This window comes from Protomyctophum bolini (genome assembly GCF_963924005.1).
Source record: "Protomyctophum bolini genome assembly, chromosome: 7".
Taxonomy (NCBI): Eukaryota; Metazoa; Chordata; class Actinopteri; order Myctophiformes; family Myctophidae; genus Protomyctophum; species Protomyctophum bolini.
In genome coordinates, this window is record NC_137868.1 from 2,062,653 (window position 1) to 2,079,217 (window position 16,565).

The 16,565-nt window shown below is 47.7% G+C and overlaps 1 protein-coding gene across 1 annotated transcript in view; it reads right to left on the bottom strand.

The window, feature by feature from the left end:
- calb1 (calbindin 1) overlaps nt 1-12,806 on the bottom strand; it is a gene marked incomplete at both ends in the record, with an annotated part of 25,704 nt that extends 12,898 nt beyond the window's left edge. Inside the window, 5 exons of the mRNA XM_080767236.1 lie at nt 221-277; nt 1,324-1,404; nt 3,143-3,217; nt 11,259-11,335; nt 12,722-12,806. Of these exons, the coding sequence (XP_080623362.1) occupies nt 221-277; nt 1,324-1,404; nt 3,143-3,217; nt 11,259-11,335; nt 12,722-12,806 (375 nt within the window). The remainder of the gene's footprint in view (nt 1-220; nt 278-1,323; nt 1,405-3,142; nt 3,218-11,258; nt 11,336-12,721) is intronic.
- Between the last annotated feature and the right edge of the window lie 3,759 nt (nt 12,807-16,565).

A 16,565-nucleotide genomic window follows, 5' to 3' on the forward strand; every position in this document is an offset into this window, starting at 1 on the left:
ATGGGTTAATCAGACCAGTGTGTCCCCAGTAGGAAACCTCGTATGAATCTGATCTCAGGTCAGAATTGGTTAATCAGACCCAGTGTGTGTCCAGTAGGAAACCTCGTATGAATCTGATCTCAGGTCAGAATGGGTTAATCAGACCAGTGTGTGTCCAGCCACAGTTATACCTAACGGTACGGACCGCAACTCCCAGCATGCACCCCTCTCTCTCTCTTACCTTCAGCTCGTCCGCCTCGATGTAGCCGCTGTGGTCGACGTCGTAACTCCTCCAGGCCTGCAGGGGGCAGAACAACAACCAATTGATTTGATTGATTGATTGAAATATGTATTAACAGTTTGCAGGATTACAGTACTACATTTCAAGCACAAACTCAATACAGAGACTGTTAACTGTGAGTGGACGACCCAATTAAGCATTACACTTGTTTACAACAGGGTCCACCATGTTCAATTCATCAAAACATTTAGAGACGTACAAATAGAAACTTCTATATAGTTAAAGAACAGAACAGGAATTCATCATAAAGGAAGCAAAAAGGGAAAAGAAACATTATACAGTGAGGGGGAAAAGGGGGGGGGGATTATGTCAGCAATTGTAAACTCACTTACTTACTGTACATACAGTAAGTGCTTGCTTGCTTGTTTACTTTGTTGTTGCTTTTTTCCTTTTTTTTAATTTAGCCTTTTTACCCCCATTTTGTCGAGCGATCAAAGTAAGAGATTTAGCTATAAACCCTGCTGTGCACGGTGGTCAGAGCTGAGGTTCGCTCAGGACGGATGTATTATTGGTTTGCGTTGCCTCTAGAACTGGTTAACGGATAGAATGACATCAGATTACAGACAGTGCGCAAAGCTATAGTCTGGATTCTCCTTTTAGTTTGTGTCTAACCTAATTGCGAACGCAGTGAGCACTAACTATGAGACCTAGCAGAACATGTCTGTGTGTCACGCTGTAACACCACCCGCCCGCCACCAGAGGGCACAGCTGTATCACACACAAAACACACAAACAACTTAACTTAAAAACAAAATGTAACTTTAAAAGAAAACTTAAAAATAACCTAAAAAAACCTTCAAAAAGTACGTAATTTATTCTAATTGTTGTCATTGCAATTTACGAGCTGCGTTCGCGCGTCATACTCGTCGTCAAACTGAATACTGTAGACGGCAGTTTAACACGAAGTCCATCATTTTATTCTGACAACTCCCTGAAAAGGCCTATAGCTGTCCTGACCCACTTATCACATGATTTATACATTATGGATAATGAGTCTGGACTGTTCTTGGTTTTTTTCCATGTGGTGATGACGGGAAACGTACCAGCATAAACTCCGTGCAGGACTTCAGCTGTTGCCGGAAAAACAGCAGGAAGTTCTCGTCTGTGGGCAAAATCTGGACCAACTGTGGATGAAATAACACAACATTTTGGTGTTAGCATCATGTCGTGCTTTAGCTATTGAAAAATAGCAGATCTACAAGCTCGTAGCGCGCCACCGAGTGCCAAATGGACCCATTATAGGTCTGTAACTCTGAGAGTGTAACACATGGACCCAAATGGACCCTTACAGGTCTGTAACTCTGAGAGTGTAACACATGGACCCAAATGGACCCTTACAGGTCTGTAACTCTGAGAGTGTACGAATGGAACCAAATCATGGACCCTTACAGGTCTGTAACTCTGAGAGTGTACTATTACAAATGGAACCAAATGGACCCTTTTATAACTTTTAACTCTGATACTGTACAAAGTAAAAAGTTTAAGAACCTGTAGGCCTATGCCTACAATAGAGGACGTATGGTAAGCCTACCTTGTTTGGACTTTTTGCCTGCTTTTGTATTTAGCTTTTTTTGCTTTTTGTTGCACTCTGGGCTGGTAATAAATCTTAGATTAAAAAAAACAACTTTAACTAATCTCCTAGATAACTATTTATATGCATTTCCATTTGACGTAGTATCTCGTGTTTACCTTGCTCATTTTAAACTCGCTCTGCGTTAACTAAATGCCTAATATTGTAAATAGTACACTAGACTAGACAATACCGCCGCCATCCATATACACAACTGTGCCTGTTTTTGCTGATACAAAGAAAGATATATGTTGCAAACATATATATATATATTATGCGCAGAAACGCAATTATCCTCAAAAGGTTCCGGCAACAAGAAGCGATTAAGCGTTGTGTCCTGAGCATGAATCAATATGTTATCAACTCCATTCCATCTGCTGCTGCTGCTGTTGTTCAGCGGTAGAGTCGTTACAAAGCCATTGAGCCTGGGATAACAATAACAATAATAATGCTATACCAGCCGCTCCGTTCCACCGGCTAATGTATCTGCTGACACTTTGTGCTGCAAACGTAATGTTACTGTATTTATACCCCTATTCATTTCCACAGTCTATCAAACCCCCGTACGTCCGTCCGTACGTCCGTCCGTCCGTCCGTCCTCGATATGACCGCTTCCACCTCCGGGGACCAACCCGTCCCACAGCCCCGTTATAGCTTGTTTTACTACTTTAATCTCCCGGCGTTCCACGCCGCCCGCCACTGTGACCAGCGGTAAATGGCACGCGATTTATTTATTCATTCCCAGGCTCCTCTGGGAGGCGTTTTATTGAAGTGCTGTCCGGCCTTCATGGCTACAGTACCGTGGCGGTGGAGCAGAAATAACCTCCTATCTCCCGGTTTTATGTTTCTCCTTTCTATAACGTCCTGATCACACCACAGCGGTGCTTTCATGATAATCAAGGTCCATTTATTTATTTAGGCAATATTACACCAGAGGGCGTGGTTTAACCTCAACGTTATTGGACACGAGTACCAGTCAGTCCCACGTTTGCGTGGATTTAACAAATTAGCTGCTCCTAGCGGAACGTTTCCGACAGAAGGAATCCAACCAGCAACTGCTTCTGGCGTAACGTTCCGTCTGATAGGCTTTATCAAACCGGATCGCTGATTTATTTTTTTTTTTCTTTGGCTTGGCCTTTCCTTCTTTAGCCATCCTAGACCGGATTGTGCAACCTATACGCTGCCGTCCACCTCCCTTTATACAGGCGGACTAACACGCTGAATAACTCCTAATCTATACGGTGACATCACTGACATGTGACATGTGACATGTGACATGTGACGACACTCACGTCAACAATGCCGATCTTCCCATCTGCCTTTTCCCCGTAGCGCTCCACAAAGGCTCTCATCTGATCCGTCAGCTCCTGGAACACACACACACACACACACACACACACACACACACACACACACATCACACACACAGACAGACAGACAGACAGACAGACACACACAGACAGACAGACACACAGACACACAGACACACACACGGCATTGAGACATTAATTAATACAGTGCAACTGTACATTGAGACATTAACCCATTCTGGACAGGAACCCCTTTTGGTGTTTCAAGCATTATGTTATACTTTTAGCTATATTGAAAAATAGCAGATATACAAGCTCATAAAGCACAGCATTCAGCGCCACGCTATGAGCTTGAAGATCTGCTATTTTAAAAAAGAAAATCCTGGCACAAATCCTTTTCTCATATTCTTTCAGAGCGAACGTTTTTAACTCAAATCTTTGCTCTGGATGGGAGTCGGTGGGCCAACTACATATATCTTTTTAGGGTCCTTTCCTTGACATGGAAAAGGTTGAGCACCACTGACATAGAAACATATGTTTTTTCACTAAACTGTTAACTTATCTTGAGACCCAAAAGACAAATTGTGTCTCAAATTGGACTCAATCCAGTTGAAAATAATAGACATTAGAGAAATAGAGAAAAAGCTGATTTATTTTTATGTCATTGTAAATGTAAAAAAAAGAAAAATCAGACTGTACTGTACTGTACTGTACTGTACTGTACTGTACTGTACTGTACTGTACTGTACTGTACTGTACAAGCCCTCCTCCCTGGCCTGTGTGTGTCTGTGTGTTAGGCCTGTGCAACAGGAACTCTGCGCATACCCTCTGTAAAGTTATTTCCGTGCTCGGACACAGCCAGGACAGACCCAGCCACACACATAGCTGTCTATAGGAGGGGTTGCACCACTCAGGGACACACATAGCTGTCTGTAGGAGGGGTTGCACCACTCAGGGACACACATAGCTGTCTATAGGAGGGGTTGCACCACTCAGGGACACACATAGCTGTCTGTAGGAGGGGTTGCACCACTCAGGGACACACATAGCTGTCTGTAGGAGTGGTTGCACCACTCAGGGACACACATAGCTGTCTATAGGAGGGGTTGCACCACTCAGGGACACACATAGCTGTCTGTAGGAGGGGTTGCACCACTCAGGGACACACATAGCTGTCTATAGGAGGGGTTGCACCACTCAGGGACACACATAGCTGTCTGTAGGAGGGGTTGCACCACTCAGGGACACACATAGCTGTCTGTAGGAGTGGTTGCACCACTCAGGGACACACATAGCTGTCTGTAGGAGTGGTTGCACCACTCAGAGACACACATATCTGTCTGTAGGAGGGGTTGCACCACTCAGAGACACACATATCTGTCTGTAGGAGGGGTTGCACCACTCAGGGACACACATAGCTGTCTATAGGAGTGGTTGCACCACTCAGGGACACACATAGCTGTCTGTAGGAGTGGTTGCACCACTCAGGGACACACATAGCTGTCTATAGGAGTGGTTGCACCACTCAGGGACACACATAGCTGTCTGTAGGAGGGGTTGCACCACTCAGGGACACACATAGCTGTCTGTAGGAGGGGTTGCACCACTCAGGGACACACATAGCTGTCTGTAGGAGGGGTTGCACCACTCAGGGACACACATAGCTGTCTGTAGGAGGGGTTGCACCACTCAGGGACACACATAGCTGTCTATAGGAGGGGTTGCACCACTCAGGGACACACATAGCTGTCTATAGGAGGGGTTGCACCACTCAGGGACACACATAGCTGTCTGTAGGAGTGGTTGCACCACTCAGGGACACACATAGCTGTCTGTAGGAGTGGTTGCACCACTCAGAGACACACATATCTGTCTGTAGGAGGGGTTGCACCACTCAGAGACACACATATCTGTCTGTAGGAGGGGTTGCACCACTCAGGGACACACATAGCTGTCTATAGGAGTGGTTGCACCACTCAGGGACACACATAGCTGTCTGTAGGAGTGGTTGCACCACTCAGGGACACACATAGCTGTCTATAGGAGTGGTTGCACCAATCAGGGACACACATAGCTGTCTGTAGGAGGGGTTGCACCACTCAGGGACACACATAGCTGTCTGTAGGAGGGGTTGCACCACTCAGGGACACACATAGCTGTCTGTAGGAGGGGTTGCACCACTCAGGGACACACATAGCTGTCTGTAGGAGGGGTTGCACCACTCAGGGACACACATAGCTGTCTGTAGGAGGGGTTGCACCACTCAGAGACACACATAGCTGTCTGTAGGAGGGGTTGCACCACTCAGGGACACACATAGCTGTCTGTAGGAGGGGTTGCACCACTCAGGGACACACACAGCTGTCTGTAGGAGTGGTTGCACCACTCAGGGACACACACAGCTGTCTGTAGGAGGGGTTGCACCACTCAGGGACACACATAGCTGTCTGTAGGAGGGGTTGCACCACTCAGGGACACACATAGCTGTCTGTAGGAGGGGTTGCACCACTCAGGGACACACATAGCTGTCTGTAGGAGGGGTTGCACCACTCAGGGACACACATAGCTGTCTGTAGGAGGGGTTGCACCACTCAGGGACACACATAGCTGTCTGTAGGAGGGGTTGCACCACTCAGGGACACACATAGCTGTCTGTAGGAGGGGTTGCACCACTCAGGGACACACATAGCTGTCTGTATACGGGTTGCACCACTCAGGGACACACGTAGCTGTCTGTAGGAGTGGTTGCACCACTCAGGGACACACATAGCTGTCTGTAGGAGTGGTTGCACCACTCAGGGACACACATAGCTGTCTATAGGAGGGGTTGCACCACTCAGGGACACACATAGCTGTCTGTAGGAGGGGTTGCACCACTCAGGGACACACATAGCTGTCTGTAGGAGGGGTTGCACCACTCAGGGACACACATAGCTGTCTATAGGAGTGGTTGCACCACTCAGGGACACACATAGCTGTCTATAGGAGTGGTTGCACCACTCAGGGACACACATAGCTGTCTGTAGGAGGTGGTTGCACCACTCAGGGACACACATAGCTGTCTATAGGAGGGGTTGCACCACTCAGGGACACACATAGCTGTCTGTAGGAGGGGTTGCACCACTCAGGGACACACATAGCTGTCTGTAGGAGGGGTTGCACCACTCAGGGACACACATAGCTGTCTGTAGGAGGGGTTGCACCACTCAGGGACACACATAGCTGTCTGTAGGAGGGGTTGCACCACTCAGGGACACACATAGCTGTCTGTAGGAGGTGGTTGCACCACTCAGGGACACACATAGCTGTCTTTTCAGTGGTTGCACCACTCAGGGACACACATAGCTGTCTGTAGGAGGGGTTGCACCACTCAGGGACACACATAGCTGTCTGTAGGAGGGGTTGCACCACTCAGAGACACACATAGCTGTCTGTAGGAGGGGTTGCACCACTCAGGGACACACATAGCTGTCTGTAGGAGGGGTTGCACCACTCAGGGACACACATAGCTGTCTGTAGGAGAGGTTGCACCACTCAGGGACACACATAGCTGTCTGTAGGAGGGGTTGCACCACTCAGGGACACACATAGCTGTCTGTAGGAGTGGTTGCACCACTCAGGGACACACATAGCTGTCTGTAGGAGGGGTTGCACCACTCAGGGACACACATAGCTGTCTTTTCAGTGGTTGCACCACTCAGGGACACACATAGCTGTCTGTAGGAGTGGTTGCACCACTCAGGGACACACATAGCTGTCTGTAGGAGGGGTTGCACCACTCAGGGACACACATAGCTGTCTGTAGGAGGTGGTTGCACCACTCAGGGACACACATAGCTGTCTGTAGGAGGGGTTGCACCACTCAGGGACACACATAGCTGTCTTTTCAGTGGTTGCACCACTCAAATGGAAAACAAAAGGGACATTTACTTGTTGTGATCCATGAAAATGATTCTGCGCCCCAAACAGGAAGCCAGAATATATATAGAGCAATGATTCTTAGAGAAATATAACTCTCCCGTTTCTGTTCTTTCTACTCCATCAACATCGGCCCTGATGATCACCACATAACGATGCATGTCCGCTAGAACATTATTCAGGAAATAACATCTGCTGGCTGCAAAACACATTTTGTATTTCAAGCGCGTCATGTCACTGCTGGAGTTGTTATAAGACAAATGACTGACTCTGCAGTATGGAAACCTATACTGTCCTACTGTCTGTCTCTCCTACACTGTCTCCCTCTCAGCTGTCCTACTGTCTGTCTCTCCTACACTGTCTCCCTCTCAGCTGTCCTACTGTCTGTCTCTCCTACACTGTCTCCCTCTCAGCTGTCCTACTGTCTGTCTCTCCTACACTGTCTCCCTCTCAACTGTCCTACAGTCTGTCTCTCCTACGCTGTCTCCCTCTCAGCTGTCCTACTGTCTGTCTCTCCTACACTGTCTCCCTCTCAACTGTCCTACAGTCTGTCTCTCCTACACTGTCTCCCTCTCAGCTGTCCTACTGTCTGTCTCTCCTACACTGTCTCCCTCTCAGCTGTCCTACTGTCTGTCTCTCCTACACTGTCTCCCTCTCAGCTGTCCTACTGTCTGTCTCTCCTACGCTGTCTCCCTCTCAGCTGTCCTATACTGTCTGTCTCTCCTACACTGTCTCCCTCTCAGCTGTCCTACTGTCTGTCTCTCCTACACTGTCTCCCTCTCAACTGTCCTACAGTCTGTCTCTCCTACGCTGTCTCCCTCTCAGCTGTCCTACTGTCTGTCTCTCCTACACTGTCTCCCTCTCGGCTGTCCTACTGTCTGTCTCTCCTACACTGTCTCCCTCTCAGCTGTCCTACTGTCTGTCTCTCCTACACTGTCTCCCTCTCAGCTGTCCTACTGTCTGTCTCTCCTACACTGTCTCCCTCTCAGCTGTCCTACTGTCTGTCTCTCCTACACTGTCTCCCTCTCAGCTGTCCTATACTGTCTGTCTCTCCTACACTGTCTCCCTCTCAGCTGTCCTATATGTCTGTCTCTCCTACACTGTCTCCCTCTCAGCTGTCCTACTGTCTGTCTCTCCTACACTGTCTCCCTCTCAGCTGTCCTACTGTCTGTCTCTCCTACACTGTCTCCCTCTCAGCTGTCCTACTGTCTGTCTCTCCTACACTGTCTCCCTCTCAGCTGTCCTACTGTCTGTCTCTCCTACACTGTCTCCCTCTCAGCTGTCCTACTGTCTGTCTCTCCTACACTGTCTCCCTCTCAGCTGTCCTACTGTCTGTCTCTCCTACACTGTCTCCCTCTCAGCTGTCCTATATGTCTGTCTCTCCTACACTGTCTCCCTCTCAGCTGTCCTATACTGTCTGTCTCTCCTACACTGTCTCCCTCTCAGCTGTCCTACTGTCTGTCTCTCCTACACTGTCTCCCTCTCAGCTGTCCTGCTGTCTGTCTCTCCTACGCTGTCTCCCTCTCAGCTGTCCTACTGTCTGTCTCTCCTACACTGTCTCCCTCTCAGCTGTCCTACTGTCTGTCTCTCCTACACTGTCTCCCTCTCAGCTGTCCTACTGTCTGTCTCTCCTACACTGTCTCCCTCTCAGCTGTCCTACTGTCTGTCTCTCCTACACTGTCTCCCTCTCAGCTGTCCTATACTGTCTGTCTCTCCTACACTGTCTCCCTCTCAGCTGTCCTACTGTCTGTCTCTCCTACACTGTCTCCCTCTCAGCTGTCCTACTGTCTGTCTCTCCTACACTGTCTCCCTCTCAGCTGTCCTACTGTCTGTCTCTCCTACACTGTCTCCCTCTCAGCTGTCCTACTGTCTGTCTCTCCTACGCTGTCTCCCTCTCAGCTGTCCTACTGTCTGTCTCTCCTACACTGTCTCCCTCTCAGCTGTCCTACTGTCTGTCTCTCCATACACCCAACACAACCTCTCTCTTCACAGGGAAATCAAACTGTGTTTTCCCCCGTTCCTCACAGATGCTGGCAAACAGTGAGTTTGATTGTAATTGAGATCCACTGCTGTGTGTGTGTGTGTGTGTGTGTGTGTGTGTGTGTGTGTGTGTGTTTTGCGTGCACGTGTGCAATGCGTGCATGCGTGCACCTGCCAAGTATAGCTCTGCCACTGAGACTCTGCTAATTGTGCACGGAATGGAAGCTACAGTCGATGTTTAACCTTTCATCCAAAGTCAGCGGAGAGGGAGTACAGTACAGTACAGTACAGTACAGTACAGTACAGTACAGTACAGTACAGTACAGTACAGTACATCTGTCCCAGAGTAATACAGTAAGAGAGAGTTGACACTAGCGTTGACTCAATGCTATTTGTTGACGTCCCGCGGTGAAAGAAAAGGTGCAATTAAATGCGTTAATTCATTAAGTTAAACCCATTCTGACCTGAGATCAGATTCTCAAAAAAATGTCTGTTTGAAAATGACAGTTTTCTGGATAAGCTATATGTTTCTATGTCAGTCGTTCTTCGATTCTTAAAAAATAGCAGACCTATACAAGCTCGTAGCGCACCACTCGGTGGCGCGCTACGAGCTTGTAGATCTGCTATTTTTCAATAGCTAAAGCATGACATGATGCTAACATACCAAAAAGGGCTTCACGCCCCAAAATGGGTTTTAATTAATTAACGCGTTAAAGTCCCGGCCCTACTAATAATATAACATCCTAGATGGCACCTCATGAAGCACCGCCACTTTCATCCACCAGGTGGCACTCAATGTGTTTTAAAGTTCCCCATTATTCAACAGCCTCATATTGTCTCCTCGTTTAAAACACTGGGTGATCCAGTGCACACAGCATGATGTAATTAACCTCCCTCTCTCTCTACCGATCTCTCTCTCTCTCTCTCTCTCTCTCTCTCTCTCTCTCTCTCTCACACACACACACACACACACACACACACTCACTCCTCTCTCTCTCACACACTCTCCTCTCTCTCTCTACCTCTCCCCCATCACCCCATATCTCTCTCTCTCTCTCTCTCTCCCTCTCTCTCTCTCTCTCTCACACACACTCTCTCTCCCTCTCCTCCATCACTCAATCTCTCTCTCCCTCTCTACCTCTCTCTCTCTCTCTCCCTCTCTCACCCCCTCTCTCTCTCTCCTCCCCCCCCCCCCCCCCCCCTCTCTCTGTGTGCACCTATAGGACGTGTCTCCGTAGTGCAACATGCCCTTGGGGTGCTGTGAGTGACCTCCACAGTGTAAAGCCTCAATGCACCATTTGGTGAGATTTAGCCTCTCGGACCAAAAAAACGTACAACATTGTGTCGTCATCGGATAAGATTGTGTCCAACAATTCCATGTCGTATCGATGTTGGTGTATGAGTAAGACGCGCGAACGCGGGAAGCGAACGCAGATCGTAAATTGCAATAACAATTAGAATAAATTACGAATTAGTGAGAACTGTGTAGTACTGTGAAATTAGTGAAAACAGTCCCTTTTGTGCCCATATATGGAGCTGAGTGGACCTGGCCCCTTTTGTGCCCATATTTGGAGCTGAGTGATTGCTGATGCAACACACTCCATATTTGGATAGCGGGACAGACACACGGACACACGGACAGACAGACAGACATGATCTGCTAGGTCTCATAGTAAGTGCTCACTGCGTTCGCAACCATTTAGGAGAGATGACAGGCAAACGTTGATCAAAAATAACACATTTTAACTCTTGAGAGCATAATTTTACGCTCTCAAGAGTTAAAGATTTATAATCAATTTGGTTACCAACTCTCCATCATTTAGTTGCATGCAGGGGACCACCTGGAACCCCCTCAAGGACCACTGGCGGTCCCCGGACCACAGGTTGAGAACCGCTGGTGTAGCCTACTGTATATGCATACCGTATGAGTGTCAAAATATATGATAATGGCTGGGTTTCCCGAACGCATTTAGTGTAAGACTTGTAGTGCCGCACATGCTCAGATGCTCCTCTAGGCCGCACACAGAAGCCTGTGAACATAGACATTCCGTGCATAGATGTGCCACGCAATGGTAGGTCTCAGGCCTGGTATGGTATAGACCCTACAGTCTATGGGTAGACCTCAAGCCTCAGGCCTCAGGCCCACCATTGCGTGGCACATCTAAGGCAATATATTGTCTATAAAAGTCGCGTTACTTACGAGTCCAGCCTGTTTGCGAGCCTGCTGAAGTTCCTTGATGAAGCTCTGCAACTCTGTGCCCTCAATATACCCGTTACCTGTCAATCACAGAGACATATATACCCGTTAACTGTCAATCACAGATACATATTATATATCCATTACCTGTCAATCACAGAGACATATATACCCGTTAACTGTCAATCACAGATACATATTATATATCCATTACCTGTCAATCACAGATACATATTATATATCCATTACCTGTCAATCACAGAGACATATATACCCGTTAACTGTCAATCACAGATACATATTATATATCCATTACCTGTCAATCACAGATACATATTATATATCCATTACCTGTCAATCACAGATTCATATTATATATCCATTACCTGTCAATCACAGATACATATATAACCATCACCTGTCAAGCCAGGATGTTTATTTTAGTTCTCAGGCCATCTAAGATCCCCCTATGAGGATTACAATGCAAATAAAAAGTATACATGAACCCGTGGACGTTATAGCGCCCTCTACCGATACTGACGTCAGACTTCGGTGCTCTATAGCCCGCACCGACAAACAACTGTATCAACCCCTAAAGCAAACAATTCACACACACACACACACACACACACATGCACACACACACACACACACACACACACACACACACACACACACATGCACGGGGTGCCACCGTGCCAGTGACAGTGAAGGAGGGTGATCACTGGCACACTGGCATGAATGTGAGAGAGGATATATTGTTCTTTTTAAAATAATAATTCTACATTAATTCAAACTGAACTGAGACTGCATGGGAGAGAGATCGGTGCCTTATTTCTAATGATCGTTACAATAATAATAATAATGTCCTGCATGTGATAGAAAATGTGTCCAGAAGCAGAATGACATTATGTTCTATATTTATGCAGGACAATCAATCTGTTGGAATTGTTTTTATTTTTATGTACGCGGTGGTGCCATAATAATTCAACATAATTGTTGACAGAATGATGGCACACTGACTATCATAATAATGCAAATACAAAACACGGCACTTAATTGATCATGTCAAAAAAGGTTGAGCTACACTTTGGGCAATTAACCTCCAACCGGCATGAGCCACGCGTCGAATCGCTTATTAGTCGAGATGGTCAGTCTGAGGTCCGTCCGTGCGGAATCAGACTGTCTGCCACAGCATGGCACTGCATGGCACACTGGTCTGGCGCACAGAACGCAGCGCATTATGTCTCCAAAAAACTAAAAAACTAAAAACTACACAGCTATTGGTGCCAGCCAGCCTGCAGGACAGGACAAACTGTGCCAACACTCCCAGCCAAGCTATACACAGATTGTGTGTGTGTGTGCGTGCGTGCGTGCGTGCGTGCGTGCGTGCGTGCGTGCGTGCGTGCGTGCGTGCGTGCGTGCATGTGGTAGTGGTCCATATGCATGTGTATTTATGTATTTACCGTCGTTGTCATAGTGGTGAAAGATGTCCAGGAACTGCGTGGCGGAGATCTCCACTCCCTGCAGCAGAGCTGAGTTGTAAGCCATGCCGGCTGCTGGCTGCACCGGAGGGGCCGCGGGTCCACTGGCCTCGATGGTACCCAGGCTGAGAGGAGGGGCCACGGGTTGGGGTCCACTGGCCTCGGTACCCTGCAGGCTGAGAGCAGGGGCCACTGGTTGGGGTCCACTGGCCTCGGTACCCAGGCTGAGAGGAGGGGCCACGGGTCCACTGGCCTCGGTACCCAGGCTGAGAAGGCAGTTGTACGACTCCAAAACACTGACCGACTCAGTCTGAGAGTGACTGACTGGCTGGCTGGCTGGCTGGCTGGCTGGCTGGCTGACTGACTGACTGACTGACTGACTGACTGACTGACTGACTGACTGACTGACTGACTGACTGACTGCGCAACCGGTGTGTGGATGAATGGATGGATGGAGCGCAGCGCAGCGATGGTGATGATGTAACCGATGTGGTGATGTGTGTGTGTGTGTGTGTGTGTGTGTGTGTGTGTGTGTGTGTGTGTGTGTGTGTGTTGCAGAGCTCAGAGGAAGAGATGCTCCTCTCTCTTCCCTCCACGCTTATATACGCCTCTCTCTCTCTCTCTCTCTCTCTCTCTCTCTCTCTCTCTCGCCTCTCTCTCTCGCCCTCCCTCCCTGTCTCTCTGTGTGTGTGGGGACCCTTATGGGTCTGTATTACTCTGTGTGTAACTCATGTGTATAGCCCACACTCTCAGTGTAGTAACATAGATTTTACAATATAAATTGGGGGTCCCAGAGATAGAAATGCCATTAAATGGGGGGTCCGTAGAGACTAATGCATGTCAAACTGGGGGGTCCTTGAAATGAAACGGGTTGAGAATCACTGCTAGACCCGTAAATATGAACAATTCCCTGCTGTATTGATGTTGGTGCCGTAGGACTCGGAGAGATAACAGGCAAACGTTGATCAGAATAACAATTATTCTACATTCTCTGATTGTGTAGACTTTAGTTTTAATTTAGTTTTACTGATGTTTAACAATAATTCAAATCCTGAGAGCATAATAGAGTTGAAAGCAAATGGACCGACTTGCGGTGAAATCATTTTGCTAAATGGTTTGTTTGCCAACTTAGCTCAGGAGCAGGTGGTTGTTCACTCCAGCTATGGGACCTCAACTCACCTGCAGGTGTGTTGCCTCGTCTGCTTTTAATAAGCCATGTTGGGCTTGTGTTCGGTAGTCACGCCATGGACCCAGAATTAACTTGTGTTGTTTCAAAGTCTATACGTATTGATTAGGGTATTTTCTGAAGGGTTAACGTTCTCATGTTGCGAGTCCTATATTGGGCTTATAGGGTGGTTCTAGACTTGGTTGCTTGCTTGCTTTCATAAAATCTGGCAACTCAACTACCTGTTGTGTTTCCTAGTAGCATGTTTCATTCTCATCAAGACTTCAGACCATGTGGTCACTAGCTGGTCTCTCAGTGCATCTGCTTTATCAAAGTATCCCTTAAAGTTAAACACCTTATACTTATACATTTATATACTTTTAGACCTCTCTGAGAGTAGCCTAAATGTGCCTCACAATGTCAAAGGTCTGTTGCAAAGGTTTAGGACAGAAAGGAAGCCAGCAGTCCCCACAGAGGAGCTACTGTAGGCTATCCTGATTCCTGAGGACTTCAGCTGTACTGGACAACTCCACAACGACAGGCAGGCCCTGTACTGTACTACGTGACTGAAGACATCAAAAGGTCATAATTGTAATTTATTTTTTGCAGAATGGATCATTTGCATTGATTGTTTGGGCCCATGTTGTCTAGCTGCTATGCTACGTGTAAGGGGTGCTATCTTACTTAATTTGTCATTTGGTGAGAAACTATAGCTGTTGTTGTGCACACTGCAGTCTTCAATAATGCTAGTAGTCTTTCTGGGAGACGGTTTAATGTTTGTCTGTCTTGTGAAGACAAACATTAAAAACTCCATTAACAATAAGTAAGTAGCCTTGCCGAGCCATGAGGCACGAGCCTATCTCCTGTTTCTGTAGCGTGAGGCAGCTTGATGTACAAGTACACCCCCTGGACATGACGCTAGTATGTCGCAGGGACTTACCCCCCCAATCCAAACCTTGATGCTGAGTGTCAAGCAGGGAGGCACTGGGTCCCATTTCTAGAGTCTTTGGTATCGAACCCCGACCTCCCAGTCTCAGGGCGGACACTCTAACCACTAGGCCACTGAGCTGTCCATTAACAATGGACAGAGTTTAATGTGTGTTGTGTCTGTCACTGAAAACCTCGGCCAATAAGGGACCACGATTCTTATATATATAAACTGCTATTTTGTGTAAACACAAACATTGAAGGCGAAGGCGAGGACGCAAATTCTGATTGGCCGGAATGAGATGATGTATATATATGATGACATATAGGCTACAGTATGATGATTAGAGCGCCCCTCACTTCACACGGGTGTGATTTTTAGGGATTCTTTTTAAAAATCACACCCGTGTGAAGTGAGGGGCGCACCCTGGCAGGTATCAGATGCTCCCTGGCAGATCTATCTATCTATCTATCTGTTATTGCTGTCATGATAACAGGTCTTATCATGTCTAACCCCCACCATACATTCCCTCACCCTCCTCCTCCACTCACCCCCCCCCCCCCCCCCCGCGTCCAATCAGTCACGGGGACAGGAGGTGACACGTCTATTCATCACTCTGACACCTGGGGACGCGCGCGCCGACGCTGCGTGGTGTCACCACGACAGACAGACAGCACCGAGGCTCTGTGGTTCTATACAGAGTTACAGACACACTGTGCTGACGGTCTGACACCAGGCAGGCAGGCGGGCAGGCATGCGGGCAGGCGGTTCGTCACCGGGCACTGCACTCCCTGTGGTGGTGTGGAAGTGTGGAAGTAACCAGTGTTGTTTTTGGCAGAAAATTTCTATTTTAGTTTTAGTCATAGTCTTTGGACTGAAACTTCATTTAGTTTTAGTCACATTTTAGTCACCTGGAAATGTGTTAGTACATGACTGAAATGTATTTTGGCGGGTCTTGATGCCGTCGTAATGAGTGTTTTTACACTTGCTGAAAATAGCCCATCTACAAGCTCACAACGTGTTGCAATGCGACGCGTTGTGAGCTTGTAGATCGGCTATTTTCAGCGTGCAACTAAGTGTATGTTTGGGGTGAGCGGTGAGTCTCTTACCACCGCGGCTCAGTGACGTCATGTTGTAGTTTTAGTAAAAAACAGAGAGATGTGTTGTGTGAGCGGTGAGTCTTTCACCACCGCGGCTCAGTGACGTCATGTTGTAGTTTTAGTAAAAACAGAGAGATGTGTTTGGGTGAGCGGTGAGTCTCTTACCACCGCGGCTCAGTGACGCCATGTTGTAGTTTTAGTAAAAACAGAGAGATGTGTTTGGGTGTGAGCGGTGAGTCTCTTACCACCGCGGCTCAGTGACGTCATGTTGTAGTTTTAGTAAAAAACAGAGAGATGTGTTTGGGGTGAGCGGTGAGTCTCTTACCACCGCGGCTCAGTGACGCCATGTTGTAGTTTTAGTAAAAACAGAGAGGTGTGTTTGGGGTGAGCGGTGAGTCTCTTACCACCGCGGCTCAGTGACGTCATGTTGTAGTTTTAGTAAAAATCACACACGTGTGAACTGAGTGGTGCAATTCCCCCCCCCCCCCCCCCTCTCTCTCTCTCTCTCTCATTAGACACACAGCACTACCCCTCTCTCTGTTTCTGGCGCCCCCTACTGGTATAAATAAGTAACATACTCGTGCTCATAGACACACACAAGTACACAGGTACACAGGTACATGGACATTGCTG